Raw genomic sequence first — 21339 nt, forward strand, 5'->3', positions numbered from 1 at the left:
CCAAATGGAGATTTATACTCAGTATATTCAAATGGGAAATAAGCCACAATTTTACCTAAAAATGATTTTATTAACGTTTCGACGCCCAAGTCGGGTGTCGTTGTCAAAATACAAAATAAATATTATTTTGTATTTTGACAACGACACCCGACTTGGGCGTCGAAACGTTAATAAAATCATTTTTAGGTAAAATTGTGGCTTATTTCCCATTTGAATATACTTGATTATAAAAATGCCACAAGAAAATAGCTTCAGGAGATTTATACTATTAGAATTAGCCTGAAGGAACTAATAATAAGAAACTGCATATAAAGATCTATAAAAATTATACTTATCTGATTAGCAGGCGCCATTAAAGGCACACATTAAAGAATCAGATCGACTCAGAGTTAGCTCGGAATTGTTTTCAGAATCTAATTAGAATTGGAAAAAGTAACAAAGTAAGTCCCTATGGGTGACTGGGCATGTGGACATACTGGTATTTAATGGAATGCAAAAGCGGATCTACTTGCCATAGGAGGGATAAAATAAATATCCATAGGCCCAGAACCTTTCGTTGTTATAGCAAAAAGCATAGCAAAAGTCCTAGAGATATACTAGATATGAGTATGATTGATCTGCAAATCATCGTAGATCTCCTAACAGGACGTGGTCATCTCAAGGGGCACAAGAACAAAACTGGACTGACAAAGAGTGTAAATTTCAGATTCTGCCAGGCTGATAACGAGACGGCGGAACACGGAACAAGTACTTTGCAACTTTCCAAGGTTGGATGGAAACTACGACGATGAAAAGAGTACATCGAGAAACTATTTCGTGACCAGAGAGAAGTTAGTACATCCCTAGATAGCCAAACCGGAGATGTTGGCCCAGAGATAACCAAATCAGAGGTTAGTCAGGTAATAGACTCTATGAAAACCAATAAATCTGCTGGTCCAGATGAATTACCTAGCGATCTGATAAAGTTGGTCAACGAGAAAAACCTGGACATAATAGTAGAACTGTTTAACGCTATCTATACTACGAGAATCATTCCTAGAGAAATGTTGACATCAGCATTTGTGTGTTTGCCAAAGAAAGTGAATGACAAAGAATGCAGTGACTACCGAACCATAAGCTTAATGTCACATACCTTGAAATTTCTGCCGAAAATTATCTACGCCAGAATACACTCTAAACTGGAGCTGGATATAAGTGACACTCAATATGAGTTCCACAATGGTATGGGTACCAGAGAGGCATTATTCTCCTTCAACGTGCTGACATAGAAACGTTTCGATTTTAACCGTCCCCTTTACGTCTGTTTTATAGACTACAGTAAAGCGTTTGATAAAGTAAAACATGATCGACTCATGGACATTCTGAAAACAAAAAACCTAGATGAAAGAGATTTAAGACTAATAACACACCTCTATTACAATCAGCGAGTAGCGAGCAATAGTAAGAATTGAAAAAGAAACATCTGAAGAAATGGAAATAAAGAGAGGAGTCTGGCAAGGCTACATACTATCACCTCTATTATTTAACGCTTATTTTGAAGAGGTAATGTGAGAAACTCTGAAAGATGAAACAGTCGGCATAAGAGTAAATGAAGTCTTAGTTAACAACATCAGATATGCAGATGATACAGTAGTAATAGCCGATAGTTTACAAGACCTGCAAAGACTCATGAGTAAAATAGTGAGGTGTAGTAGGGAGTACGGACTCTCTGTCAATATTAAAAACACGAAGTTTATGAAAATTAGTAAAGACAACCATAATACTAAAAAAATCTTGATAGTAGAAGGCCAGCATATCGAAAGAGTAAAAAAGTACACTTACCTAGGAACACTTATAACCGAAAATAATGACTACACTGCAGAAATCAAAGTCAGAATCGAAAAAGCACGTTCTAATTTTATGAAAATGAAAAAGGTCCTATGTAGCAAAGATTTAACGTTAGCTCTTAAAGTACGCCTAACAAAATGTTACGTATCCAGTGTACTATACGATGGAGTGGAATCATGGACGTTAAATGTAAAGACAATGAGATTACTTAACGCCTTTGAACTGTGGACCTATAGAAGAATTATGAGGGTTTCCTGGGTAGATAGAGTTACGAACAACGAAGTACTAAGAAGAATAGGTAAAGAGAAGGAAGTTGAACTTACAATTAAAGAAAGAAAACTACAGTATCTCGGACATGTGATACGGGGCGAGAAGTATGGCATCCTGCGACTCATAATGCAAGGAAAAGTAGATGGCAGAAGAAGCATCGGAAGAAGACGAATTTCATGGCTGAAGTACCTGCGAGAATGGTTTGGATGCAGCTCAAAACAACTATTTAGAGCTACTGCCTCAAAAATTAAAATATCTGTGATGATTGCCAACCTCCGTAGCGGAGATGGCACCTGAAGAAGAAGAAGGGTTGGATAGAATAAGGCTAAATACATTTGAGCATTACCAACTCGAACCCTAAAACTTCGTAGAAGTGTCACTTAAGGCCCTAATAACCTTTGTTAAAAAGGTTAGGCTCAAGGAATAACTCTAACCTAGGGATGAGTCAAAATAGACCTTTAAGGTCGAGTGGAAGGGGTGTTAAGCTTCCACTCATATCGAACTTAAACTAACCGAACACCGATGTGCACACACCTAACACTCAACCTAAAATTAATTTAAGACAGTACGGTCACATTTGAAAACCCCAAATGAGAATCACACAATACGAAGAATACGAAGTCTAATTTCTGGTATGGGAAGAAGTACGCCAAAATAAAAGAAATGGCGGGAGTTGAATATTACTATAATATAAGACGGTAATCAAGACATAATTTATTTATCTATCAATTAATTTTAGTGCAGTCATTGAAGCTTTTTAGCTCAGAAATTTTTTACTATGAACCGATTTACATGAAATTTTGGAATTAGGTTTATCCTACCTTTAACTTCAAAAGTGATATTGACCCGAACTCGGTTTTCACCCTGGGGGTGGTTGCCCCCATTTTCGGTGGTGGATTTTTTTTTTCAAAATAACCTCAGATATCGAAAGAAAACCTAATTTTAAGGAAAAAATGTTGTATAAAGTTATTTCAAAAACCCAATACTTTTCAAGTTAAAATAAAAATGTATACCATTTTTATTCAGTTGCAATGCGAAGGCAAAACAATCTTACTTTTCAATTAGAATACGGAGTGCAGTCCCTTGAATCGCGATTTTCGGCTCTTATTGGAGCCTTCATCGGAAAGAACGTAGGCACTGTTCTCCATATTTTAACTGATTCGCATCGAGAGGTTTTCCCACCCATTGCAACTGAAGTGATGATAGTAGGTGGCTAGCGCCATCTGGCATTGAAAGACGAAGTAGTTTTCAATTCTAATAGTAAATTATTAATATTGAAAATATTAAAAATATTACTAAAAGATTTTTAAATTGAAAACTTATTGATACACTTTCCTGATGACACCTCCAAGACTTCTACAATTTGCAAGTCAAATGGATGCTGCAGTGAAGACGAGAGGGAAGGAACTCTACACTATGCAATTCACATCCCCCGTCTGCAGCTGGTAAAGTTCCAACGAAAAAATGCACCTAGTTACTCTACGGAGTAATACGACTATAAAATAAAAATCTATACCATTTCTATTCAGTTGCAATGCGAAGGCAAAACAATCTTACTTTTCAATTAGAATACGGAGTGTAGTCCAGTCCCTTGAATCGCGATTTTCGGCTCTTATTGGAGCCTTCATCGGAAAGAACGTAGGCACTGTTCTCCATATTTTAACTGATTCGCATCGAGAGGTTTTCCCACCCATTGCAACTGAAGTGATGATAGTAGGTGGCTAGCGCCATCTGGCATTGAAAGACGAAGTAGTTTTCAATCCTAATAGTAAATTATTAATATTGAAAATATTAATAATATTACTAAAAGATTTTTAAATTAAAAACTTATTGGTACACTTTCCTGGTGACACCTCCAAGACTTCTACAATTTGCAAGTCAAATGGATGCTGCAGTGAAGACGAGAGGGAAGGAATTCTACACTATGCAATGTCACTATGTCACAATGTCAATACACTATGTCTCGTCTTCACTGCAGCATCCATTTGACTTGCAAATTGTAGAAGTCTTGGAGATGTCACCAGGAAAGTGTACCAATAAGTTTTCAATTTAAAAATCTTTTAGTAATATTTTTAATATTTTCAATATTAATAATTTACTATTAGGATTGAAAACTACTTCGTCTTTCAATGTCAGATGGCGCTAGACACCTACTATCATCACTTCAGTTGCAATGGGTGGGAAAACCTCTCGATGCGAATCAGTTAAAATATGGAGAACAGTGCCTGCGTTCTTTACGATGAAGGCTCCAATAAGAGCCGAAAATCGCGATTCAAGGGACTGGACTGCACTCCGTATTCTAATTGAAAAGTAAGATTGTTTTGCCTTCGCATTGCAACTGAATAAAAATGGTATACATTTTTATTTTATAGTCGTATTACTCCGTAGAGTAACTAGGTGTATTTTTCCGTTGAAACTTTACCAGCTGCAGACGGGGGATGTGAATTGCATAGTGTAGAATTCCTTCCCTCTCGTCTTCACTGCAGCATCCATTTGACTTGCAAATTGTAGAAGTCTTGGAGGTGTCACCAGGAAAGTGTACCAATAAGTTTTCAATTTAAAAATCTTTTAGTAATATTTTTAATATTTTCAATATTAATAATTTACTATTAGGATTGAAAACTACTTCGACTTTTCAAGTTATTGGCAATTGAAAATCCGTAATTTTCTCACGATTTTCAACAGTTTTTTTAAATATCTCCAAAAGTATGCATTTTAAAGATAATATTATAATGAATAAAATTGTAGCAGATAAAAAAATAAACAAACTAGTTTTTTTAAAGAGTGTTCTAAGTGCAAAATTAAGCGAGATATTGAAGATCAAAGCCGTTTTTTATTTTGTGTGAAATTTAATCGATGTATTCAATGCCATCTAGCGGAGAGCGAATAAATTTTATGCATGCTAATGAGAAAGCATTTTATAGTGATTAAAATGAGCACTGTTAAAAGTCTTTTGTACTTATAATGAGTGAGCGATAATGAAAAAAGAGGAACATCTAATGGTTTTTTTAAATCAATGGATTTCATAAGTGCCATTTCCACCAAAATTAAAATTAGTCGTATTCCGTCTAGAATCAACTTTAATATAAAGAGTTTGATGGATTCTAGCAGTTTCGCTGCTTTGGAACACATATTTTTTGAAAAAATCCCGATTTTAAGAAAAATTTTTTCGAATTTTAAAAAAACCACCTTTTTTTCATAATGTCTCAAAAATAGTGAAAGATACGTACAAAAGTGTAATAACAACAATAAAAATAGGTTTTTTTTTTGCCAAAAATTTTGGTTTGTTTGTTTTTCCTATCACACAAAAATTGACGAAGATATGATTTTTTAAAGAGCGCGCTGTAGCGCAACCACAGTCTCTCTCTCGAGCCCTTTGAGCCTTCACCCTTTCAAAATAAAATGTTTTTCACTACATATTATACTGAAAAAGGTTGTAGCTCTTTTAATTACCTTCAAAATGGTTTTTTATAAGTTGTGATATCTTCAAAATTGAAGTAGTTATGGCTCAAAAACTAAATCATACACATTCAATATTTTAATTTAGGGGTAATTTTAAGGGTTAAAGAACTTGAGTATATGACTTTTCAGCATAGCTTTTTCGAGAACGTGGAAAGATTTTTAAATACTTTTTAGTTTATCAAAAGAAATTTTTTATACATTTTTAAACGAGGAATTGATTTTAAGGGTTGAAAGGGGTTAACAATTAAATAATTAAGATAGAGAACGTAAAATATTATTTACTCTATATTTAAGTCTTCTTGTCAAACCAAATTAATTTTTTGTAAATTTTTTCTATTTAGTTGTTTTAAGGGTTTAAAGGGGATTAACAATATGATAATTAAGATAGAGAACGTAAAATATCATTTACTCTACATTTAAATCTTTTTATGTCATACTAAATTAAATTTTCTGTAAATTTTTTCAATTTAGGGGTTGTTTTCAAGGGTTGTACGGTTTTCAAGAGGATGAAAATAAGTTTAACATGAGGTTATTGTGTTAGAAAACACTTCACAATGTCACTCTTTATTATTAAACACGTTTTCTGGCGATAAAATGGCTCAATGTCAATTTTTCCATTAAGGGGTTGTTTTCACCACTTAAAAATAAAAAACGGAGTTCGGGCCAATATCACTTTTGAAGTGAAGGGTAAGATAAGCCTAATAATTCCAAAATCTCATGTAAATTGGTTCATAGTAAAAAATTTCGGAGGTAAAAACCTATTTTACGCTTCAATGACTGCACTATTTATTAAACTTGTAAAAAATTGAAATCTAGCACCACTTATACGACTATAAAAAATAATCAATATCTTACCAAATTTATCGTCACTATTAGGTCGTGTTGATGATGCTTCCCCTTCTTGGTTTTCTTGGTATTTTTCGTTACAGCAGCTGCGGCTACCTTAGCTGGGGCTTGCTTAATAGGCTGTCCCTTTTGTGCCACTGCTGGTTTCTGACCAGGCTTGCACGGCGTCTTAGGGCCTGTATTCTTAGGTCCGTGTGTCGGAGTTCTTTGACCAGCTTGCTTCTGAGCGATGTGACCGCTGCCATCTGCTGGTTTGTTGCGAGCCTGAAATTAAAGAAAAATAATGTTACAAGGTTAGTATCTGCAGCCGTTATAATCATTTTATAACTTTGAAGCCTGTGAATAGAACATGAGAGAAGTAAACCATTTTTGGACAATTTGAAAGTTAATAAAAATGTTGTGAGACCATTTTCTTGTGGCATGTTGTAGATATTTTTATATGAGATTACATCACAACTGATTCTTATAAGAACCAAATTTTATATTTGCCTTAAAGTTTCAATAACCAATCCAGAAATGGTTTTCAAAAAGTTTTGGAATAAAAACATCTACACTACATTAATGATATTGACTGGTGTATAGATGAAGCTTCCCATCAAACTTCTACCTACCAGACAGAGGCAGACCAGTAACCGGATGAAGGTTACGTTCGATTAGATATCTACTTCCGTTAGCTTCAAGGAAGGTGATGCAGTCTGGCTATACCAACCAATAAAAAGGAAAGGTCCGAGTCCCAAGTTGGAGCTACCCTGAAAGAGACCGTCTCTGGTCACTAAAAAGATTAACGACATATATATATATATATATATATATATATATATATATATATATGTAAATACCAAATAAATAAAAATTTAAATAAATGGTAAAAAACAGCACACATCGTTTCTATCCTGGTGTGCTGTTTTGTGTGCTGTTTTTTACCATTTATTTAAATTTTTATTTATTTGGTATTTACATCTTAGCGTTAGGCAGCGCTCTCTGCCGAACTCAGAATGTACGCATATATATATATATATATATATATATATATATATATATATATATATATATATATATATATATATAGGGTATCATTTGTGATTTCCGTAGGGTCTCTTTTTATAGATTAATGTATCTTTTATATCACGAATATATCTATAATTTTCATATCACGACTGTCAATATTGTTCCTCTTTAATACACATATATACATGCTTTTTATGTTGAACCTTATCAAATGCCTTTTTAAAGTCTACAAAATATAAGTACATGACCTGATTCATGTCTATGCATCTCTGGGCCAGCACATTAAAGCCGAACAAAGCATCTCTTGTGCTCATACCATTTCTAATTTCTAAAGCCGAATTGTTTGTCACTAATTTCATATTCAAGAGATTTAACAATTCTGCTGTGTATTATTTTCAAAAATGTTTTAAGTGTGTGACTCATTAAAGCTATTGTTCTGTGATCTGATCTGAGTAGGTTGTTGCACTTGAATTTTTGGGAGTTGCTGTAAAGGTAGATTGCAGCCATTGTCTGGAGATTATGGCAGCCTGATATATTAGATTAAAGAGTTCAACCATTACATTAATAACATCTTTATCAATGAGTTTTAATAATTTGAGGGGCACATCATCTAGTCCAGTAGTTTTACCCTCTTTTGTGTTTTTGATGATATAGATGACTTCTCCTGTTAATATTGGTGGTCCGGTATCCTCTGTGATTTCTAATGACAGTTCTTCTCTTTATCATTAAATAGTTGTTATATGTAATTGGTCCAGTGCAGTGGCGTAACAAACTCTGTCCCCCCCGCAGAATTGGAAATGGGGCCCCCCAATAAAAAATTACTAAATGCGACTTGTGCAACAAAAACTAATATAAAAATTGAAGAAAAATCTTCTGCGTAAAAGGTATATTTATTTTAAAACCCCAAAAAAGGGCTACAAATACAAAACAAGACAAAACATTTTCGCTCTAAAGAGAGCATCATCAGTGTTCTCTGTCAGCTCTACATGCTAAGCCACCAGAAATACATGGGTGAAAACCCTTAAAATTCCGACTAAAAGTCTTACATTAAAATGTTATATACTAAATCCTGACGATGCATGAAATTAATAAGGATACCTTAAGGCATTATATGACTTTCCACGAAGCACGTGGGTTGTTGAGTCGAATTCACATTTGTGTTTATTGGAATAAATATTACAGCCATTTGCGTTCGTACTTCTTATGTTGCACACCAAAATATTCGTTATCGCGATAATCCAAAACAGTCGTATATTCGTGGAATGGCCCATAGTGTATCCATGCACTGTTTATGACAACTTAGGTACATGTTTCATCTTTATTGGTATAGAATAAAATATAACAAAAATTAATAAATGATTACTTTATTACATAGTATTATTCTGAGATGAACAACTTTCTTCGTGCTCTACTATCAGCGAATATATCTACAATTTTATTAAACGCTTTTATATGTTCAATAGTTTGCATCAAATTTTTAGACGTTAATTTGACTGCCTTTTCTTCAATGCAAATGAATGAAAATTTGCAGACATATATGTATTCGCGGGAACAATACACGAATAGTCAATAATTTTTTTTATGTTTATTAATTGTTTTAAAAAAAAACGATTTTAATGGAAAGTGGTTAAATTTTCTTGTTTTTTACAATGTAGAAACTTGAAACTTTTACCTTTTGTAGCTAATGATATGAACTGTACATAATTTCACTTTTTTTACGTTAATTGTTTACGTTATACTTCATAGATAAACAATGAAGTTTCAAATTTTGAACGCTCATATTTGTTTATATAAAAATCGGCGCTTATGGTAGGGGAGCCCAAGCGGGGATTTTTGCAGTTACTTGAGCGCGTCAGACTATCATATGGGTAGAAACCTGGTACCCTGCAGATGTACCTCTGCCATATATTGGCTCTTAACACAGGGAAGTTCGTTATGGGGGGCCCGAAAAAAAATCTATCCTTAAAAATACTCGAAATTGTCAGATTAAGATAAGGTAAGTTAAGTACATGCAAAAGAGTGTATATTTCAAAAATCTGACGATTTGAGCGGGGCGTAAGGAAATGCGTGAATCAAAAAGTTTCACAAAAAAAGCGAATATTTCGCGAAATGAACGTCAGATCGAAAAACTAAAAAATACGTATTCAATATTTTTCAAAAATCGATTGAATGGTACCAAACATGACCCCCCTACGGAGAGGGTTGGGGGGTAAATTTAAAATTTTAAATTCAAACCCGTGATATTTCGCAAAATAAACATAAGATCCAAAAAATGTTATATACTAAATCCTGACGATGCATGAAATTAATAAGGATACCTTAAGGCATTATATGACTTTCCACGAAGCACGTGGGTTGTTGAGTCGAATTCTCTGTCTTCAAATAGAGAAAGGTGAAAGCCAACTGTAAGGCTTAGTCGACATTTTAAGGGTTTTAACCCATGTATTTTTGGTGGCTTAGCATGTAGAGCTTGAAAAGAACACTGATGATGCTCTCTTTAGAGCCAAAACGTTCTGTTTTGTATTTTTTTGGGTTTTAAAATAAATATACCTTTTACGCAGAGATTTTTCTTCAATTTTTGTAATTAATGGTATACAGGCAGCTACAGGAAATTCTTCCTTGTGGATTTTAAAAACTTTTATGTGTGATAGCCCAGAAAATGAACGTGAAATACGGCGATATTGTGTAATGTTCAGTGTCGACTTTCAGTTATTTGCGAGTGAAAGTGTTTATTGTTCAACAAAAAAACCACCTTTTCAGGCGGTTTTTCGCAACTAACTCAAAAAGTAAATATTTGATCGAAAAAAATATTCCTAGCAAAAATGTAGTTTATAAAAAGAATGAAAAAAAAAGGAGTCTAATCGACCCAGTAAAAGCAAAGTAGTTCCTAGCAAAAATTTAATTTATAAAAAAAAATGAAAAAAAAAAAAATGAAGTCTACTCGACCTAGTAAAAGAAAAGTTGTAGCTGTTGTCAAAATTGTTCTTATTCCTCAAATTACAAATCAAATATTTCAACTTGAAATAACCAAAAATAAAGCGCTTTTCGGGGAAAACTCATTAAAACTTTTTTAAAGTGTTTAAAAAAGCTTTATTTTGATTCTTTTATAAAAGTTTTTAGCATAAAAACTAAGCGAGTTACGCTCAAAATAAATTTGACCACTTTTTTCGGTAAAAAAAAAAGAAGTTCGTGAAAATCTGCCCCTATTTAGAACCCCAAATGAAACTAATCATTACTGCTTTACAAATTACTTAACTTTTTTTTATATGACCTGTAAGTTTCACCGGTTCAAAGTGCTTATTTTTGAAAGGATTCTAGTTGAAAGGGCTTGAACGAGTCACTAATTACAAGTGTATGCAAATTTTAAACAACCATATCTCAACCAATTTTTGTCTTACATAAAACCAAAATATTTATAAAAGCAAAACCTCCATTTCTTTACTCTTTGAGATTTTTCGTATCACTAGTACTGTTTAAGTTATTTTGAAAAAAGGGCATCTTTCTAAAATAAAAATGCTTTTTTTACTATAAAACCAAATTTTTTTTTCATAAATAAGAACTTTGAACCGGTCAAACTTACAGATCATATAAACAATACATATTTTTGTATATAAAGTAACTGGTAAAGCGCTAACGATTAATTTTATTTGGGGTGCTAAATAGGGGGAGATTTTCACGATTTTTTTTTACTAAAAAAAAAGGGGTCAACTTTGTTTTGAGCGTAACTGGCTTACAATAGTTTTGATGCTAGAAACTTTTATTTATAAAAAATAAAAATAAAGCTTTTTTTTAACATTTAAAAAAGTTTTAATGAGTTTCCCCGAAAAGTTTTCAAAACCAAATTTTTTGGTTACTTCACGTTGAAATATTCGATTTGAAATTAGACGAATAAGAACAATTTTTCATGAGCAAGTAAATGCAACCAACGGCACAAGTCCAACTTTTTAGTGGAGGGTAAGTAGAACCTAAATCCAACTTGTCAAGCAAATCCATCGTGACGCTGATAATTACACTCCAAAACGGTCATTTACTGGGCTATTAGCGTTGATTGATAAACACTATTATACCCTATTCCACGAATATACGACTGTTTTGGATTATCTTGACAACGAATATTTTACTGTGCAAAATATGAAGAACGAAAGTATATTGCAAATTACATTTGTGTTTATTGGAATAAATATTACAGCCATTTGCGTTCGTACTTCTTATGTTGCACACCAAAATATTCGTTATCGCGATAATCCAAAACAGTCGTATATTCGTGGAATGGCCCATAGTGTATCCATGCACTGTTTATGACAACTTAGGTACATGTTTCATCTTTATTGGTATAGAATAAAATATAACAAAAATTAATAAATGATTACTTTATTACATAGTATTATTCTGAGATGAACAACTTTCTTCGTGCTCTACTATCAGCGAATATATCTACAATTTTATTAAACGCTTTTATATGTTCAATAGTTTGCATCAAATTTTTAGACGTTAATTTGACTGCCTTTTCTTCAATGCAAATGAATGAAAATTTGCAGACATATATGTATTCGCGGGAACAATACACGAATAGTCAATAATTTTTTTTATGTTTATTAATTGTTTAAATAAAAAAAAAAACGATTTTAATGGAAAGTGCTTAAATTTTCTTGTTTTTTACAATGTAGAAACTTGAAACTTTTACCTTTTGTAGCTAATGATATGAACTGTACATAATTTCACTTTTTTTACGTTAATTGTTTACGTTATACTTCATAGATAAACAATGAAGTTTCAAATTTTGAACGCTCATATTTGTTTATATAAAAATCGGCGCTTATGGTAGGGGAGCCCAAGCGGGGATTTTTGCAGTTACTTGAGCGCGTCAGACTATCATATGGGTATAAACCTGGTACCCTGCAGATGTACCTCTGCCATATATTGGCTCTTAACACAGGGAAGTTCGTTATGGGGGGCCCGAAAAAAAATCTATCCTTAAAAATACTCGAAATTGTCAGATTAAGATAAGGTAAGTTAAGTACATGCAAAAGAGTGTATATTTCAAAAATCTGACGATTTGAGCGGGGCGTAAGGAAATGCGTGAATCAAAAAGTTTCACAAAAAAGCGAATATTTCGCGAAATGAACGTCAGATCGAAAAACTAAAAAATACGTATTCAATATTTTTCAAAAATCGATTGAATGGTACCAAACATGACCCCCCTACGGAGAGGGTTGGGGGGTAAATTTAAAATTTTAAATTCAAACCCGTGATATTTCGCAAAATAAACATAAGATCCAAAAACTGCAAAATACAATTTCATTATGTTTTTGAAAAATCTATCGAATGGCATCAAACATGATCTCCCACGGAGGTGGGGTTGGAGGTTACTTTAAAATCTTAAATGGAAGCCCCCAAATTTTTATTGCAAATTTGGATTATTTACGTAAAAATAGGCAACTTTTATTCGAGATATTTTCTCGAGTTATGGATAGATGGCGCTATAATCGGGAAAAACGATTGTTGGAAATGGAAAATTAAATTAAAAAGTTCCCACTAAAATGGAAAATTTTACTTAACTTTTTTTGCTTTTAGGACCTAATAATCACAACCCAATAGGTCTCCATAACGCTCGAGTGACTGCAAATTTAGCATACTTGGCTCCCCTATTATTCGTGTCAAATTTCAATATAATACGAAATAAAACTTCACGATAGCTTAGTGTGAAAACCTCGTATCTCATTTCACAGAAAATTTTACAGGAGAGATTTTAAACTTAATTTCTGCATACTATAACTTAAAACAAAAAAAAAAATATGTTAACATATTTTTGATTCTGAGTATGTTTAGATTATTACACATACATTTTTCATATACAGTATGTCCCTGTAAGTTGTATCCATATGGAAAACTTTTTTATTATTAATTTTACGAAAAAAAGTTATTCTTTATAAAAAGCTCTGCATGGTCCAAAACCTAAGATTTAACCATCAAATAGGTATCAAAATTTTTGAATATTATACGAGGTATGTCAAAAAGTTTGAATTTCACTCAAGAGTAAAGTAGCTTTATTTTTCACAATATTGAAAATTGCTATTATGAAAAGTTGTTTGGAATTAAAAACTATATTCTAGTATGCAATTACATCCTTTTAATTCAATTTTTTTTTTTTGAAAAATTATGGTTAACTAACATTATTTTCAGTTATTTTAATTCAGATAACTCTTTTATTATTAATTTTACAAAAAAAAGTTATTCTTAATAAAAAGTTCTGCATGGTCTAAAATCTAAAATACAACCATCTTTTGTCAAATTTTATCAATTTTATACGAGGTATGTCAAAAAATATGAAATTCGCTCAAGAGTAAAATACGTTTATTTTTCACAATATCGAAAATTGTTATTATCAAAAGTTATTTAGAATTAAAAACTATGTTTCAGTATGTAATTACATCCTTCTAATTGAAATATTCTGAACTATAAAGGTACTTCACTTTTGATCTAAATTTATCTTTTTTGACATACCTCGTATAAAAATGATAAAATCTGATATAAGATGATTGTATTTTAAGTTTTAGACCATCCAGAACTTTTTATTAAGAATCACTTTTTTCGTAAAATTAATAATAAAAGAGTTATCAGAATTGAAATAACTGAAAAAATAATGATAGTTATCCATAAATTCTCAAAAAATTTTTTTTTCAATTAGAAGGGTGTAATTGCATATTAGAATATAGTTTTTAATTCCAAACAACTTTTCATAATAGCAATTTCCAATATTACGAAAAATAAAGCTACTTTACTCTTGAGTGAAATTCAAACTTTTTGACATATCTCGTATAATATTCAAAAAAAGAATGTGTATGTACTTTGTACGCACGTAAGAAGTTATACTTCTATTATATGATTATATGATTATAAACGAAATTAATATACTTTTTATTTATATTTTATTTAAATATTAAATTAATTTATACTTACTACTTCTCAAACATTTTTATTAAAACAGTGCCAAAAAACACATTAAAAATGCCACAAATGATTTCTGAACATTAATTGTCGGAAAAATTTTTAACTAAATACGTATTTTCTGAAAATAAAATTATATAATAAATATACTTACAATCATAAAATGTATAAAAAAAAATAAAAAAATAAAAGTTTCTATTGGGATTCGAACCAACTTACCACGCGGCTGGTATTTGCGTTGTATTGGGATTCACCCGCATTAAAACTTCACCACAGAGACAGCTTGTCATTATGTGCGAAGATCGTCTAACTAAACAGATTAACCTTTTGACATTTTTAACTTATGTAAATCAAATTATTTTGATTTTGAATTGAAATGATTTAGAATTGAAAAAATACAACAAAACATAGAGTAAGAAGACAATATATTAGGTGAATATTGATAGAAATTTTTATGGTAATCAAATTATGTAAATAAAAATATTACATACTACTTATGTATTTTGGTAGGTTCAAGGTAGGTATCGGAGCCCGTATAACGACTAATAAATTTCGCAATCACTTGCGTCGTGCAAAGTGGCTATGTTCAAATATCATAACAAAATTTGATCAACTATTTATAAAACACTTACCAGTGAAAGATTCTTTAGCTTTGAATAAGCGAGATCTGCGGCACTCATACTAGGCACAGTTTGATGAGCTTTCACATTGGCATGCAACAATCATCTCTTCTATGTAAATAAGTCCAAAAATATAATATGAAAACTATTTAAAAAGGCAGTATAACCATTAACTAACTTTTTGTTTGTTGTTTCTCTTCCTACAAATTTTAAAACGCAACAAGCATACATTATAACCAAACCATGCACAGTCCCACAGCTGTGCCACAGCTGCCATATTGGATAATTTTTGTCATGTCATTTGAACATCCAATCAGAACAAAGTTATAATGCGCATGCGCCCGGTCGCTAGGTTTTCCCATATAAAATTTCACCGTCATTACGCCCGTAAAGAAGTATAACTTCAAAAATTGATATTTGATGGTTAAATCTTAGGTTTCGGACCATGCAGAGCTTTTTATAAAGAATAACTTTTTTCGTAAAATTAATAATAAAAAAGTTTTCCATATGGATACAACTTACAGGGACATACTGTATATTTTGGGTTAGAGTATGCAGAAATTCAGTTTAAATCACTCATGTGAAATTTTCTGTACAATGAGATACGAGGTTTTCACACTAAGCCATCTTTCAACCAAACATCGAATTAAAAAAATTCCTGTTTTTATCGTAGTCTTAGAAAAACCACCGGTAGAGAGGTTTTGTGCTACAATTAACATTAACGCATTCGTTTTGGCGTATTAATTAAACGCTTTTCTTTAGTTCAATCGTTTGGGTCAAATCTTTAGACGTTAATTTGACTGCCTTTTGCTCAATGCAAATGACTAAAATTTTGCAGACTTATGCATTCGCGGAAACAATACACGAATAGTCAATAAAAAAAATTGTTTATGTTTATTAATTATTGTCTAAATAAAAAACGATTTTAACGGAAAATTATTAAAATCTCTTGTTTTTTACAATGAAGAAACTTGAAACTTTTACAGCTTGTAGCTAATTATATGAACTATACATAATTTCACTTTTTACGTTAATTGTTTACGTTATGCAATTCAAGTTTCAAATTTTTTGCCGATTCAGACTACTTTTCATGTTTGTACCTACATCATAATATGTTTTATACATATTTTAATAAACATGACGATATATTTTAATGTTTGGAAAGTGTAAGACTAAAAAGTAAAAAATAAAAAAATATGAAAAAAAAATGTTTAAGAAACGCTTTTCTTTAGTTATGAGTGCCTAAAATTAAAAATATAAAAGATCAACTAAAAAGCAAAAAATAAAAAAAATTGAAAAAATTTAACACTAAAGCGTGGGGCGAAAACCGTTTATTCGATGAAGACGCGCCACGCTTTTCTTTAACGAATGTGTTGGATTTTTTCAATTTTTTTTATTTTTTGCTTTTTAGTTGATTTTTTATATTTTTAATTTTAGGCACTCATAACTAAAGAAAAGCGTTTCTTAAACATTTTTTTTTTCATATTTTTTTATTAATACATAATATTAATATATGTCTGATGGGCAATTTAATTTTCAATACCGCACTGCCTAAAAACGTTGCGTATGCATGTGTAAAATAATATAACAATAACATATTTTTAAATATTATATTAGACGACAAGATGGGGCCCCTAACATATTGGGGCCCCCCCAAGCTTCATGCTGCGGGGGCCTCTGTTACGCCTCTGGTCCAGTGACAAAATCTCTCCTTCATCAGTAATATTTCATCTGTTATGCTCTTCAACTTTATAACTTCTGTTCTGTTTATTACTTGCTATAATATGGATATTTAGTATACAACAAAAATGCGTACTTCATAGGTTCAGGTAAAATATGTATTTTATCACTGCCCCGTAGTTCAAAACACTATGTACCTTAATCCATACCTGCCTTATTCCTTAATTTACACTCTGTTTACAGGTTTACATAAAAGTCGGATTGGGTTTTAATGACAGTAATTGGATGAAATTATAGTTCTCTTAAATTTTTGGCAAATCTTCCTTGTTTGATGTGTTTTATGTCCCATTTCCTCGACATTTAAAACTAATTTGTAAATCTTACATAAAGTAGAACTTTATAACATGCAATTTAATTGATTGAAGCTGCGTAATTTAATTTGAATAGAATCTAATTTAGCGATGACGAAGAATAAAATAAAGTGATGAAGTGCCTTGCTCAGATTATATTTTATGAGAGCCATATCCTTTATTCCCTTTTTCATTATTCGAATATTGGCGATTTTTTAAATTAGGTATATTTTTTTTGGGTTATTTCAATATGTTCCGACAAATATAATATTGTCCAATTATTTCTTACTAGTCATTTCCCGACTATTATTATTTCCGACAGAGATTCTGCAACTAATGGAAGAAAGAAGGAAAAACAAGAACGATAACTCCATGTATAAAACATTACAGCGAGAGATACAGAGAAAGATCAGAGAAGCCAAATAGAACGAACTGGAAAAAAAATGCCAAGAAATCGAAATTCTGCAAAGTAAATACGACGAATTCAACGTGCATAAGAAGGTAAGAGAAATTACAAGCAAATGTAAAAACAGAAGAATAAGTAAACTTGTTAATGACAATGGAGAGATAATCGTGGAAAAAGAATGTATCAATAATACCTGGAAAAATTACATACGAAATTTTTTGTTGATGAGAGGGAGAACCAGTCCCCAATACCTACGGAAACAGGACCACCTATACTAGTGGCAGAAATAAGAGTAGCCATAATATCACTAAAAGAAGGTAGAGCTCCAGGACCAGACGGAGTACAATCTGAATTTCTTAAACTTCTTGATGGTGAATCTTTACGAATACTATGTAAAACTTCAATAATATCTATGACACAGGCAATATCCCAAAAGATTGGGTAGTTTCAGAATTTATTACCTTACGAAAGAAACAGGGAGCAAAAAGTGCGGAGAATATCTTTCCTTACAATTATACATCGTAGAACATACAAGCTATGCGAAGAGAGAATACAAGACACACAGTTTGGATTCATGAAAGGCGTAGGTACAAGAGATGCACTGTTTAGTCTACAGGTTTTATTTCAAAGATGCAGAGATATGACTTGCGATATTTACACCTGCTTTGTGGACTACCAAAAAGCATTTGATACAGTTCAACACCGAAAAATGATGGATTTTCTAACAAAAGCCCAAATGGTTGATAAAGACCGACGTATAATAAAAAATTTATACTGGAACCAATCAGCCACAATAAGAACGAATCTTGGAGGTGAACCAACGGAAGCGATCCAGATTCTACGAGGTGTTAGACAAGGTTGTATACTTTCACCTATATTATTTAACCTATATTCAGAGGAAATATTTAGTGAAGCCTTGGAAAATTGCGAACATGGAATACTTCTAAATGGAGAACGCCTAAACAACATCCGCTATGGAGACGACACCGTTATTTTTGCAGACAGTTTGAACAGTTTACAGCAACTAATAAACAAAGTAAATGAAGTAAGTGGAAGATTTGGACTTCAAGTAAATAAATCAAAAACTAAATATATGATCATCAGCAAAAATAAAATTAGAGACGCCCAACTACTTATCAATAACACACCAGTGGACCGAGTAAAACAGTATAACTATCTTGGAACAATAGTAAACGAACAATGGGATCACTCACAAGAAATAAAATGTAGAATAGAGGAGGCTAGGAGTGCATTCAATAACATGGCCAAACTCTTTAAAAGCCACAACCTTAATCTAGAGATAAAAATAAGGCTCCTACGATGTTATATCTTCTCAATATTGTATTACGGAGTTTAATTCTGGACACTCACTGAATCCATGGAGAAAAAACTTGAAGCCTTCGAGATGTGGCTATACAGGCGAATCCTAAGGATATCATGGACGGACAAGATAACCAACGAGACCGTGTTACGAAGAGTGGGCAAAGAAAGAGAGGTGATGTATACCATTAAAAAGAGAAAGTTAGAATATCTCTGACACATAATGAGAAACGGCTCTAAATACAGATTACTGAAGGTAATCCTTCAAGGTAAAGTATTTGGAAAGCGAGGAATTGGGAGAAGAAGAATATCATGGTTAAAGAACCTGAGGAAATGGTTCTCTACAACAACAACTAATATATTTAAACCATCAGTTAATAAAATAATTATAGCCCAGAATGATCGCCAATATTCGAAACGAATAGGCACTAAAAGAAGAAGAAGTTATTTCCCACTGTTTCTTTGCTATCACATCCTATTACAACATATTGCTATCTTGACCTATTCCAAGATTAGTCTCTATTCCTAACGATTCTTCGTCTTGGTTTTTCAATTTTTTTCCTAATGCCCATTAAGTTTTCTTCTGCTGCTTCCTTAAAATGTGATCTGGGCCTACTTTTCTTTCGTCCTTCTACGTCCCTCGTTTTTGACTATCAATGCGTTATCAAAGATACACATGGTTCATTCCCCGATGAGGTCTAGCCACCCCACCGTATTTATTTTGGTGGATATAATAATATTAGGTTCATCATAAAGTCGGTAGTGCTCAAAATATTAGAGACTCCTGAAACCCTTTGTATATGTGTCTAAGAATTTTACATCCGAAGCGACTCTTTATCACTTTTCGATTTTTCAATCCAGATAATACTTTATTCGCTAAATTTAATCTTCTGTTGATTTCTGTTTCTACTGCATGATTCTGGTTGATTTGTGATACTAGATAATATGAACTCTATAATGGTTACTAGATATACAATGGGTCAATGTTTGTGCTCCATGTTAAAGAAGCTCACTTCCCTCTTTATCATGATTGATAATCTAATTTTGAATTTCCTTCTACTCTGATGGCCTTCTAACCTACCAATAGCATTTTCGCGTTTCATTTATTTATTTAACTCCTCTAGTTCTTGCAGTTGCCGTTCTAAATATTCTTTTCTTTTTTCCATTATTTCATAAGGGTTTTTATGCGCCCCTACGTTAAACGGTAAACTGTTCCTCTCTTTAATTCCTCAGATCATTTAAACAAAATAGTGACCAGTATCTATGGTTGTTCCGTGTCTTACATATTGTGTACATCGTATCATCGTGTCTTATACATCGATAAAAAAGGCGAAATACTTTTATGAGATTATCTCAGTAAGGTCTTAATAATATCAAACAAAGGAAACAAGTTCACTTTCACGCGAGGGAGATCCACAAGGTTATTAACTGGAGTGTGCTCGATAGGGAAACGTTAATAGAAAACCGGCATATTTTCTTTGAAGTAAAGGCTGAAAAGAGCTATCGGAAAGCAGATAGCTATATACTAAAATACATGTTTTACCAAAATAAACAACCAAATCCAGAAACCTACATTAAAATAATCAAGAATGCTTAAGTACCGACATCGAAGCTATAAACGCGAGCTGGGATAAAATTAAAAACAACATTGAAGAGGCAGCAACAGAAGCTCTAGGAAAACGCAAAGTCATACTGAACAAAATAAATAACAACAATACAGCATGGTTCAGAAAAGAAATAAAAGAGAAATGTGAAGAGAAGCGAGAGGCCTACATGAAGTATACAACATCAAAAACTCCAGAATCCAGAGGCACCTATAAAAGAATCCGAAATAAAACAAAGCAATTGGTAAGAAGAACAAAAAATGAACACTGGGAACAGTTTACAAAAAGGACGGAAAGCGACTTCTACGGAACACAAAAACAAATATGGATATTCATAAGAAACCAACGGAAAGAAATGGCAGAATTGGAGGAATACAATAACATACCAGCAAACGAATGGGAAAGATAATTGACGGAACTGTTTACAGGAAAGGAAAATAATAATCAAAACAATAACCTACCTGAATTAAGACACGAAATAGAAATCAGTTTTCAGGAAGTAGAGATAGCCATAAATTCACTCAAAAATATAAAGTCACCAGGACCAGACGGAATAACCAACGGGCTTCTAAAATACGGAGGAGAAAGTATAACTCTAGAGATGACAAAACTTATACAAAAACTAATATTGCACTGCAAAATACCAGACGCATGGAGAAACAGCATAATGATGCCAATGTTCAAGAACGGGGACAAAGAAGACCCCAACAATTAGAGAGGTATAAATCTACTGAACACCGCACTTAAGCTAACCACAAAAGTCCTAATCAACAAAATCAATAAACTAACAATTTTATCAGATGAACAACAAGGATTCAGATCCGGAAGATCCTGCGTAGACGCCGTATTTGTACTGAGACAAATGACAGAAAAGGCCATTGAGTACAATAAACCAGCATATCTATGTTTTATAGACCTGACAAAGGCTTTCGATCGCATCCAAGTCGAAGACGTCTTACATTTACTGTATAGAAGAATCATACCAATCAATATTATAC

The 21339-nt window shown here is 32.4% G+C and overlaps 1 protein-coding gene across 1 annotated transcript; it reads right to left on the reverse strand.

Annotated features, from left to right (window-relative positions):
• Positions 1-6402: 6402 nt before the first annotated feature.
• Positions 6403-19765, reverse strand: LOC126891044 (uncharacterized). Its single transcript, XM_050660226.1, has 2 exons — positions 19751-19765; positions 6403-6669 (listed from the first exon to the last, which is right to left on the reverse strand). Exons 1-2 carry the CDS (start codon positions 19763-19765, stop codon positions 6403-6405), a joined length of 282 nt encoding a protein of 93 aa, XP_050516183.1.
• Positions 19766-21339: the final 1574 nt, after the last annotated feature.

Source organism: Diabrotica virgifera, chromosome 1 (genome assembly GCF_917563875.1).
Source record: "Diabrotica virgifera virgifera chromosome 1, PGI_DIABVI_V3a".
Taxonomy (NCBI): domain Eukaryota; kingdom Metazoa; phylum Arthropoda; class Insecta; order Coleoptera; family Chrysomelidae; genus Diabrotica; species Diabrotica virgifera.